At 31.0% G+C, this 12,293-nt stretch overlaps 1 protein-coding gene across 2 annotated transcripts; it reads left to right on the top strand.

Moving 5' to 3' along the window:
* The first annotated feature begins 3,673 nt into the window (after window positions 1-3,673).
* On the top strand, window positions 3,674-8,193 carry LOC108999524. 2 transcript variants are annotated; one of them, XM_018976432.2, is made up of 9 exons: window positions 3,674-4,188; window positions 5,035-5,562; window positions 5,662-5,727; window positions 6,217-6,383; window positions 6,458-6,614; window positions 6,714-6,804; window positions 6,881-7,287; window positions 7,406-7,510; window positions 7,601-8,193. In XM_018976432.2, the coding sequence occupies exons 1-9, from the start codon at window positions 4,057-4,059 to the stop codon at window positions 7,901-7,903; spliced, it is 1,956 nt and encodes a 651-aa protein (XP_018831977.1). In that variant the 5' UTR covers window positions 3,674-4,056; the 3' UTR covers window positions 7,904-8,193. The 2 variants fall into 2 exon arrangements, with proteins under 2 accessions (XP_018831977.1, XP_018831976.1); XM_018976431.2 differs by having other exon boundaries at window positions 3,771-4,188; window positions 7,406-8,150.
* The last annotated feature ends 4,100 nt before the right edge of the window (window positions 8,194-12,293 follow it).

Below are 12,293 nucleotides of genomic sequence, written 5' to 3'. Positions count from 1 at the left end.
TGTACACACATATACAAAACCTTATAAAGGTAAGCCATGAATAGAAAACAGATACAACTCAAAGGAAGTATGAAACTGCACCTCTTTAAAGTTTAAAGCATGGTTCCACCACTTGACCAAATAAAAGACGTGAAGAAGGTTACAAGTGGAATTTTTTTTGTAATTTTCTCATCTAAAGAACTCAAAACTCCCATGTTTACCATATTGAACTTTGAACATTGGGCTGGTCTCACTTTTTTCAAATCATCCGTACGGAACTTGTACACTTTAAGGCCTAGTCTTGGTATTTATGTATTCTGTAAATATTTTATTATTACTTTTTACTTATTTTTCATTACTAGTCACATAATACCTTATAATATCTCACTAACCAAACGCAACATTAAGTCTATATCCAGTGTTACTCAATTTAAGATCCCAATCCAAGAATTAGTATTTTATATACACATAGATTAGTATTCTTAGTAAGGTTGTGGGTGAGTTTGTTTGACGAAATTGAAAGTCATACATAAGAGCACTGGCAGAGGATTCGGTAAAATAAAGAAAAGTCTAAAATTTGAATAGATTGAGAGTTAAGACACTGGCATTGGATTCAATAAAACTCAAAATTCAAGTTTTGAGTTACAGGAAATTTAGTTTCATCTTCATATTTGAAGACTCACTATTTATAAGTCTATCTTATTATTTTATTACAAAATACAGGAGACTATTAGTTTGGGTTTGAAAATTAGTTTGTGAAATATGTTTGTTGGATAATTAGGTTGAGAAAAAAAATTAGTTGGGAAACAATAATTTAAATATTGAATTAAATATTAATGTTATGAAAAATAAATTAAAAATATTATTATTAAAAAAATAATATTATATTATATTTTAATAAATTCAATGGTTAATTTAATGTGAAATTATGGATTGAGAGGTTTTGAATTTATAAAAAATATGTATATTTTATCAAATTTTAAAGATAATTTTAATGAAATCATGCTAATGCTCTAATACGTGCATGTTTGGAGCTTGTTTGGTTACGTTGTACTCTGTAGTTGTTGTATGTGCGTATCTACCCATCCATGTCGGCCATGGGTTTCTGTGTGTGCCGTTGCGAATCGGGTCTTGGGTTTTGGTTCGAATCTCGGTCAACGGATCGTAACCTGCCCGTCACGCTGGGCCCCGTATCCCAGACGAACACAGTAATCAGTAAATGCCCGTCACCTTTTTTGGTAGTAAAATAAAAAATAAAAAAAAATGATAAACATACACTGTTTATAATATTTTATATAATTATATTTTAAAATAAAAAATATTTTATAAAAATAACATTATTTTTAAAAAATATTTTTATTTTAAAATATATAGTATGAAATATGTTAGGTGAGACGGAAAATTATTTATAAATATAAAAATACGGATTAAAAGTTCTAAATAAGATAAAAATTAAGAAATAATATATTTGATTTATATGTTTTATAGAGTATAATTTTTTCTCTAGATTGAAATAATATATTCTAAAAATATAAATATTATTAAAAGTGTATTATTTACGTCACTTAAATTACAAAATTTAATTTATACAAATTTAAATTTTAAATTTATCTTTAAAATTAAATTATATTACATAAATATTTAATTAAATATGTTCACGAAAAGAATTGAGAATATAATTTTTTATTTAATAATAAAAATTGAGGAAGAGGCATTCTAAAACGAAAATTGTTGGAGGTGATGCACGTTGCATCAATGTTTCATTGTCCATAAGATAGATGTCTTTTCTTTTCAATTTGTCATCTGATTTTTTTCTTAATTTTTTCAATACACACAACACGTTATATAATATATTATATAAATAAATATATTTTTTAAAAATAATATTATTTTTATAAGATATTTTATAAAAATATTCTTCGTTTGTAGAAAATGCTGTGAAAAATATAATAATTTTTTTTAATAATAATAATAATAGTGAGAGAGAGAGAGAGAGAGAGAGAGTTTCTTCAAGTTACAAGGGGGGGAGAGTCACGTCACGCGAATCAAGGCACGCAGGCACTTACCGCCAATACCTAAAAACTCTCCCGTGTTTGTCGCGTGTACTCTACGTCTCTCGAAAACACAACACTAATTTCATTTTTCACCCCTTTTTTGTCCTCATCCTTCTATTTTCTCGCGATATCTATCACTATTTCTAGGTTCAAAAACATTTTTTATAGTTATTTTTATGTATTATTTTTCATTTTATTAATTTAATTGATTGTATTATTTTTTTAATATAAATAATTGTATACAAAAGAATATATAAAAGTGATTATATATTATAAAACTCTTAATATAATTTTAAATTTTAAATTATATCTTTTAAATTAAATTTTATCACATAAATGATGTACAGTATAAGAGAAATGATAGTTATAATGATAGAGCGTGATTTTTTTTTTTAAAAAAAATTAGTAAATACACGACTAACATAAAAAAAGCCCTCTACCGCTACATGTAATATTACTTATGGTATAAAGACTTTTAAATAGAATTGTATTTATTTAAATGCTAAAATATTTTTATTATAAAATAAATTTTATGTATCACATTAAATCATATTAATTTTAAAAAAATTTAGATAGATGTAATACTTTTGTTCTAAATATGTATTCGGATCAAATTATATTATATAAAAATAATTTAACCATAAAAGTAATATATAAAAATAAATTTATAAATTAACGTAATTTGATCTAAATAGTAATATATCAAATTATAAAATAATTTTTATTATAAAATATATTAAACGAATCATATATTTTATATAATAATTTATAAATTTATTTTATACAATCACTTTTTATATATATATATATATAGATAGCACTTTTTCTCTGTTATATATATATATAGCTGGACTTTTGGCTAAAGAAGTTTGTGCCGGGCAGGCCTTGCCTTATTTGTGAAAGACCTGGCGAGTGTACAGGGGGCCTCATGGCTCATTCCATAATCTGAGATAATCAGTATGTCGTGAGGGGAGAAACTGTAAGTGAGATCAACTTTCAAGAAAACACCCAAGACTTTTTGAGGGAAACAACGCCTATCCCATTTCCCAAAACTAAAAAAGAATTTCCACAGCACAACACAAAGCCCCCACACTTCCCAAAAACCCTTGAGAAGGGACATTTCTAGATCCACATCAAATAACCCACCTTGAAAATTGGGGGAGAAAGAGAGAGAGAGAGAGATAGAGAGATAGAGAGGAGGAAACACTTGCTCTCTCCCATCAATCCCAATGTCAGGTTAACAATGAAAGAAAACCATGTGGGTTTTAAAAAGAAAAAAAATATATTAAATATAATTATTATAAAAAAATTAATTTTTTTTTATATATTTCGTATTTTTTGTAAAATAAATTATTATAAGATATTTATATATATATTTATGAGTGTAATTATTATTTTTTAAATAAAAAAAGAAAGCAAGCCACCTCACACCCCTAAACCTATTCTGTCAAAAAACCTCAAAACTCCCAAACACTTTCTTCATCATTTCCCACGACCCGATGCCCCCACCCTCCATCATTTTCAGCAAGACAAATGTGAAAAAGCAAAAGAAACTGCTAATAAACAATTGACTTATAAAAAAAAATTAACAATAAAAAGAAAAAGAAAGAAAAGAAACCTCTCTCTCTCACATAAGTCATATATACTCATGATTTTACATCACTAGTCAATGTTCTTCGAACTTATCCAACCATGTAGTGTGTATGTTTATACTGTAATATGTTTGTACGGCTTTTGTTTAATGGATATTAGGAGAAGGGTTTTATTTATTTAGGGAGAAAAAAAAATGTTCTTTTCACCACGACCTTCTGTTGTTGTTGGTTGCCACAGTGATTTGGACTTGAAAGCGCCCATCTTTTCATGTCCATTGACACTGATTGTTGATATATCACTTGGCTTGTTCATGTCCTCTTTTGACCCTTTTATTTCCGTTCTCTCCTCTCTTCTATTTCTTCATCTTTTTCTAACTACTGTGCTGAAGTTACACTAAAGTTTTGTCAAGAGAAAGAGCGTCTGTTTGGTAATGGGGTCTTTGGGAGGTGAAACTGCAAAGAAGAAGGCAATGTGGCTCTATCCAAAGGTTTTGGGATCCAATCCTTCCGAGAGATGGGGGCACTCAGCTTGTTGTTCTCAAGGGGTTGTTTACATCTTTGGGGTATGCATAATTTTCTTGATGAAGGAAAATTTATTTTTCTCCTATTTTCCTTAACAATATCATTGATATACGATGATGTAGTACTTTTCAGCTTCGTCTTCTTTAATTATGGTTTGTGGTGCCTCTCATGGTTTCATTCCTTAGAAATTCTGCCTTAATATGCAGCATATATGGTTTCCTGTGAGCAGTTGTTCTGTTATAACAAGTAGCTTTTTTTCTTCCATGTCGTGTGCTTATTTAATGGTATTTTCGTTTGGATGCCTATACTCCCTCTGTCTTTTTTTTTTTTTTTAATTCTGCAACGGAGCTATATTAGGCTAAGGAGACATACACTTTCTTAACCGGATACTGCAGATTCCTAAATATATCTTCGTTTGTGTCTTGCTGGAGAATATTAAGTGAATTTGTCTGGGTTTTAGTTTCTCTATTTGTCCGGACAGTTATGCGGTAGAATGGAAATTATATTTTTTTCTTGAAATAGTAAAGATGTTTCATTTTCATTTGTTGTTCTCTTAGCCTTCATTTTTCTTGCATCTAATTATTTCCCTTTTCCTTTGATTTCTCCTTGGAGTTTGATAAACCATTCCCAAAGATTTCCTCTGGTGGCAGTATGTCCTAACATTCAGCTATACTCTTCGGGATCATTTACAAAATAAAAAATCCATTACTTGCTTGGACTTTAAAATTGACGTTACTGTTTGCAAGTTCTAATCTACTGAAATTGACGTTATCCGGTCATATTGACTACTGGAGTTAGATCCTTTTAGAACTACCTTGGCTGCTAGGCAATCTTTGTTCCCGATGGAATATCCAGATTGATTTCTTCTCTTTGACAAACCATTTCAGGGATGTTGCGGGGGTTTACATTTCAGTGATGTTCTCGTGTTACATCTGGATTCAATGGTTTGGAACACTCTCATAACTACGGGTCATGGGCCTGGCCCAAGAGACAGCCACAGTGCTGTTCTTGTGGGGCACAGGATGATAGTTTTTGGTGGTACAAATGGTTCTAAGAAGGTGAATGATCTTCATGTTCTGGATCTTGTGACCAACGAGTGGATCCGGACTGAATGTGAAGGGTCTCCACCATCTCCTCGTGAAAGTCATACTGCCACACTTGTTGGAGATGACAAAATAGTTATATTTGGGGGTAGTGGAGAGGGCGAAGCTAATTACTTGAATGATTTACATGTTCTAGACCTCAAGACTATGAAATGGACTTCCCCTGAGGTGCAGGGTGATGTCCCTGTCCCTAGGGACAGTCATAGTGCTGTTTCAATTGGTAACAAGCTCTTCGTTTATGGTGGGGACCGTGGTGATCGTTATCATGGTGATGTTGATATGCTTGATATGGAGACATTGACTTGGTCAAGGGTAAACGCTTCCCCTCACCATTGTCTCATGTTTGAAGTACTTCACTGATGTTGTTTTAAATAAATGGAAGAAATCTGATTGTTTCATTTTTCTGATCAGTTGGCTGTTCAAGGATCTTCACCAGGTGTGAGAGCAGGTCATGCTGCTGTGAATGTTAGGACAAAGGCAAGTCATCTTACTAACATGTAATAGTATAAAAATAAGGGGCGTAGATCCTGCGCAGAGTCAAAATCATTCCATCTAGTTTTACATTGTTAGGGAAGTGAGATTCAGCACTTATCTGCAGTTAGATTTTTGTCCATTTTTCATCTGCTATTGGTGGTTACTCCACTTCTTTTGTTGGAGGATGATATACATACCCAGTTGAGATGTGATATGATTGCATCATGGACAACAGTTCTCCGTGTTACTGTATTTTGAATACTGACACAGTGAATTGAGATTATGTAAATAACATAATTGAGATACTGAATGTATGCACCAATGTAGTCTTTACGTTGCTGTTATTTCAGGGAAATTTTGAAGATGTAAAATATACAAGATGGCAAACATAGATTTCTTGTGGCTAATTATGAATTGATTTTGCATAGTGATATTTGAGATCTCAACATTTTCTGAAAGGACAGAGGTTCCTGAGCTCTTCATGATTTGCAGGTCTATGTCATTGGAGGTGTTGGAGACAAACATTATTACAATGATGTTTGGGTCCTAGATGTGAGTACTTGTTCATGGACTCAGCTTGACATATGTGGCCAACAACCACAAGGGCGCTTTTCTCATACGGCTGTTATTACAGACTCAGACATTGCCATTTATGGAGGGTAAGTTCCATCATCAAGCGATCGAGCTTAACATTTATGCATAATGTCCTCAAAATTCATTGTTTCATTTTCAGGTGTGGGGAGGATGAGCGTCCCTTAAACGAATTCTTAGTCTTGCAGCTTGGAGCAGAGCACCCGAATGGCCGATATAACATTTCCATGTGCAAAATTTTTGGAAACCACTGGAATCAAGAAAAGAGAAGCTTCCCTAGAGAGGCAGATAAAAACCTGGTACGTTCACAAAGCTTTCTATGGATATGCAAAAATCCACTTCTTACTTATGACACTTCAATTTAAATGGAGAAGCTTATAAATCATGCTTTGGGACAGAAAAATGTGCTCATGGGGAATCATGTAGCAGTAAGAAAGAGAGCTCATGAACCAGAATCAGAGACAAAACAATGTTTCGGCTTTAGTTCAGGTTTGTTTTGAAAATCATTGTATGTTTGCCTCTCAAATAGGCATGAAGATGATAGAGTTTCTTCATTATGATTTAGATACATTGCATCCAAAGAGAAGAAGAACTGCCAGTTCAAAGGCATGGGAGGTTGAATTAGAACAAGAAGAGCATTCTCTTTCACTTTCTCAGCATTCATCTCCCTCACAATCTGATCAAGAACAGGCCTCACTTAAGAAATCTGCTGATTCCATCTCAACCTCTCATGGATTTCATTTGTTTAAGCAAATTCCAAGCAATTACCAGTCTAACAACGGTCCTGCAAGCAAACAGAAAGAGCTTGGAAATATGGCCAGAAGAACTCAACAGGATATTCAATTTCTAGGAGAACATCAAAACCATCTAAATCTGGAAACGCGCCTTCATGTTCTTCCTACAGGTAGACAAGGAGCCCAATATTCAGCAGTAGGGCAGAAATCATTCGAAGGAGGGCCTGTTCAAAACCTGGTAAGTGGCGGTTATCCCAGGATCTCTTTGAACTCATTTTCAATTGGCCCTGCCTTGATTTATACCTCTACCATTTACATTTGTTCATGCCATCGAATTTTGCTTTTTACCCCCTTAGATTGGTGCGGAGGTCCGAGGTAAAGTTGATGGAGCATTCGATTCTGGTCTCCTGATGACTGCAACAATTAATGGGAAAACTTTTAGAGGTGTATTGTTTGCACCGGTAAGTGACAAAACCTTTCGAGGACAAGTACCGCCAGACTTTAATCCGTGGAAAGTAGAAGTTCCTTATGCAACGAACTTTCTTAACCAGGCACCTGTAGTTGTTCCAAGAGGGGCAATTCTTGCACAAGATACTTCACCTATGATAAACCAGATTGCGGTTGCTCAACCATTTCCAAACTCAAACCATGCAGAACCCTTCAAGTCCTTGCAGCAGCCAATAAAATATCCCATGCCAGAGTCCAGTCATAGCTTCCAGCAAGCTCAAGTGACTCGACCATATCCAGTCATGAGAGCTGCTCCATCTCCAGCCAAAGAGCCAAAGCTCAGAAGTGATCTTCAAGGTGTGGTTCTAACACTAGGAGGACCTGGAAGTGGCCATGGCAGATCATAAACGCATCAGAACTCCAAGTCAGGATGGATATCTGGTCCATATACTAGAATAAAATTTTGTAAATTTTTATATAGAATCTCTCTTTTTTTTCGTTTGTTTAATTAGTGGTTTCGGTTTCAGGCTTTCTGGTTAGGTAAGTTAGTTGGTCCCCCACCCCCTGTATCAACCATCGGCCTAGATGTTTCTTTGTTAATGTAATGTTAAAGAGTTAAAAGACTTCCTTCCTAATGCTGTTTCCTTTCTTCTTGTTAGTGATGAAATCAAAAAAGATCATCTTTTAGAAGTCTAAACAGCCTCATTTTTTTTGGTTCTGCCCCCTACTTTCTTTTTTCTTGTCTTAAATTTATCATTTCCTATTATGATATATTTTAAGTAAATTGTTATTTGATAATAAGAAGGGAGACTATTCAAAGGTATACAATTTTATTATTAAATAAAAAAATCAAAGTAATTTTCATCTAAAATAACTTTATAAAATAGCATAAACTATTGAAAATTGAGTCTTGTACCTTATAGAATGATCATTTGGGTCCCTTATAAATTAAATATTAGAGATTGTGAAATATAAAATTATGAAATATTAAAAGATACACACTCTTTATTAAAAAAAATCATATGGCTTTATTTGGATAGTAAAAATGTTTCATCTCATTTTATCATTACAATTATTTTAAGTTTTCATACAAAATATAATAAACAATTCAATTTTTTTAAATTTTAAAATAATAATAATATTAAAAAATAATATTTTATTTAATTTTTATTTTAACTCACTATTTAAACGGCACCATAGGCTAAGAAAATAATACACAAATTAAATTATGTAATCAAGAAAAAAAATAAAAATCTAAAGACTTTATCACATTTTGAGCAATTCTTTTTTAAATGGTAACAACTAAAAATTCAAAAAAAAAATTCAAAAATGGTAGGAGTAGGACGTAAAAAAGAGGTGGGTTGATTCCCACCTGCTGCAAAAACAGTGGGGGAGTGGGTCCCAGGAGAAGTACTGAGATCTTGGTGGGTGACGTGTGGGACTGTGAGAAACAGCTCCCGTGCATCGCGCGCGACGCTGTCGTTGTGTCCTTTCTCCCGGAAGGCAGAGGAAAGCCAAAAGCGTCGCTGTCAGCCGTCCGATCTGTCTTCCACGTCATCCCACCAACCCACGTGGGCCTTCCGACTTCTTTGTTTGCAGTTTTACCGAGAGCAAGGTGCTGTTTCTGTTCCTGATAAATCCAACCCACAACTCTATTTTTTTATTAATAAATAAATAATAACCATCCATTTTCATTGCAATTTAACAGTTTTCAAATAATAAATAAATATTTGAAAAATAAAAAAAATAATAAATGTGAAAGAGATGGATGGATTGGGAAGGAGAAAGGAGATTGTGAAGTGAGAGGGGTCTTTCTAATGTCACCCGTCTTGTCAGAGAGAGGTGTCATTTGGGACAAGACCCCTCTCCTGACGTTGGTTGCGTCATCCACGTAGCCTCTCTGACCTGTCCCATTCCAGACCAGATTCCTATTCGTCCGTCAATTTGGCCCCACCGACCTCATAATGCCACGCCTCAATTTTTTTACTTTTTCGTGACTTATTTCAACCTACCTCAATTCATATTATCTAATCATTACAATTTTATTAAATTTTCACATAAAATATAATAAATAATTCAACATTTTTAAATTTTAAATTTTAAATTTAACTTTTTCAAATTTTTACATAAAATTTAATAAATAATTTAACTTTTATTCTATTATTCACAAACTATCTCAATTCTTTTCTGAATCCAAACTACTCTTTAGTGCTCTTTATATTATCCGAATCCATTATTTAAAACTAATATTTATAGTCTAAAAATATTAAACAATTTTTTTTAAAAAATAATTAAATACTAAATTTATATAATAAAATATTAGATTTTTAATAATAAATTTTACTCAATTTTAAAAGGTTTACACAAGACTAAAGTTATGTTTAAATCTTGAACTGAGTTAAGTTAAGTTGAGATGATAAAATATTATTAGAATATTATTTTTTAATATTATTATTATTTTGAGATTTGAAAAAGTTAAAATATTTATTATATTTTATATTAAAATTTAAAAAAATTATAATAATGAGTTGAGATGAATTTATGAACCAAACCAACCATAACTCAACTTCTATCTAATATTATTTTATTTAGTATTTCAATTATTATTATTATAATTTTTTATTTTTTGCTTAGGCCTTCTTGTCTTTGGGGCCGGCATATTTGGGCCTGACTCGGTGTATTTTGAGCTACAGGGTCTAATTAGTATGAAGCTCAAATTGGGTCTAAATGGGCTTCATTTCATTTCACAGTGATTTTAGAATTTTTCTCTTAATTGATTTTATTTTGTTATGTTTTGCATTGAGGTGACAAAAATTTAAATCATTTGAACCCTTCAAATAAACACCCCCATTTCTTGCCTTGATGTTCTTTCAATGATGTAGAGAGTTTATGCTACTCATCATCTATTTTATCACCATTCTCTTATTATCTTATGACATTGTATTAAATGATTGGAGACTATTTATTATATTTTATCTATCATTTAATGCCGTATCAAGAGATGTCGAAAGGACGATGATAAATAAATTTTTCGTATCTCCTAACATACTTAGAAATTAATGCCAAGCATGAAAAGGCATCATTGCTAGATAGGCCCCTTGGGTTTGTCTGGAATACAAATTGGTCTATCTAGTAAAAAATCTAAAATAAAATCATCATATACCAAACTAGTAACTCCATCCATTTTTCATTAAATTTTGGATAGAAAATATTGACGTGGACAGTCACTTATATCATATTAAAACCATTTCTATAAGCACACGTGTCATAAATGCACAGTCAGTTTAATAATTTTAAAAAATTATCTCCTTCACAAATCAAATCATTAAAAACTTAGAATTATAAAAAATAAAAAAAAATGCAAAATATACTTTAGGTTTTAGTACAAAATACAAAAAGTTATTATACTTAGCAGTCATACACCATACACCTGCTGCAGTAGAAAAACTATTTTTATTTATTTTTTCTTCTTAACAGGTGTGTGGTGTAGAGTTATTGAGTAGAACTTCTCAAATAGAAATAATATAATTATATTATTTTTAGGTTTTAGTGAAATCATGACTAAAACCTAAAAACAGTATTTTAGCCGTGAGGAATGTTGTTGTGTACAATTTTTACAAGTTATTTTAAGTTAAATATGTGTTTAGATGTTGAAGTGAGTTGAGTTGAGTTGAAATGATAAAATATTGTTAGAATATTATTTTTTAATATTATTATTATTTTAAAATTTGAAAAAGTTGAATTGTTTATTATATTTTATGTTGAGATTTGAAAAAGTTGTAATGATGAGTTGAGATGATTTTGAGATCCAAACGAAGCCTAAAGTATTATTATGTGCATATTTTAATTAGAATAATTTGTGTATTTTGACTAATTGTTTTTAGCATTTATTTGGTTATATAAGTGGTATTTTGAGCTAAAAAAGTTTATTTATTTGAGTCCGGAAAACCAATTAGGCCAATGAACAATTGAAGAAATTGAAAAATTAGGGTGCAGTTTGGATAGTGAGTTCAGATAAAATAAGTTGAAATGAAAGTTGATTAAAATATTATTAGAATATTATTTTTTAATATTATTATTATTTTATAATTTGAAGAAATTGAATTGTTTATTAAATTTTATGTGAGAATTTAAGAAAATTATAATGATAAGATGAAATGAAACATTTCTCGTAAATGGGGCCTAGGTTCCCTTGATGAACCTGTTGGCTCACAATTTCAAAATCGGCTTATCTTGATTCGGCTTAGCAATAAGTCTAAAATTGGATTGAACCAAACTAATTAGACTCCTACTTACTCCATATTGCAATAAGGTCCTATTTGAATATAAAAATAATTTCATTTCATCTAATCTTATTATATCATCACAATTTTATCAAATTTTCATATAAAATATAATAAATAATTCAAAATTTTTAAATATTTAAATAAAAATAATATTATAATAATGTTTTATTCAACTTTTAATTTTTTTTAAAATTATTTCATCTTATCTCACTATCTAAACGAGATCCAAATATCTCGTAACTTTATATGGTATTATTTATCAATTTTAAAATTAAATGTTTAATTAAGAATTTAATAATTAATCAACAATATTAGAATATAAAAGATTTTTTTTTTTTACTCCATTTACTTAAAAAATATACACAACTTAAGCGTTATCCATAAATAGTGCAGTTTTCCATATAAATTATTATAAAATTTGACACGTAAGTTTGCGTCAAACGTGATGTCATCATGTATGGGTGAGTCGTGTGTACAAGGAAGCAGTATACCAGTCTACCAAAAACGGAGA

This window comes from Juglans regia, chromosome 11 (genome assembly GCF_001411555.2).
Source record: "Juglans regia cultivar Chandler chromosome 11, Walnut 2.0, whole genome shotgun sequence".
NCBI classification, from domain to species: Eukaryota; Viridiplantae; Streptophyta; class Magnoliopsida; order Fagales; family Juglandaceae; genus Juglans; species Juglans regia.
This window is presented reverse-complemented; position numbering and strand designations above follow the sequence as displayed.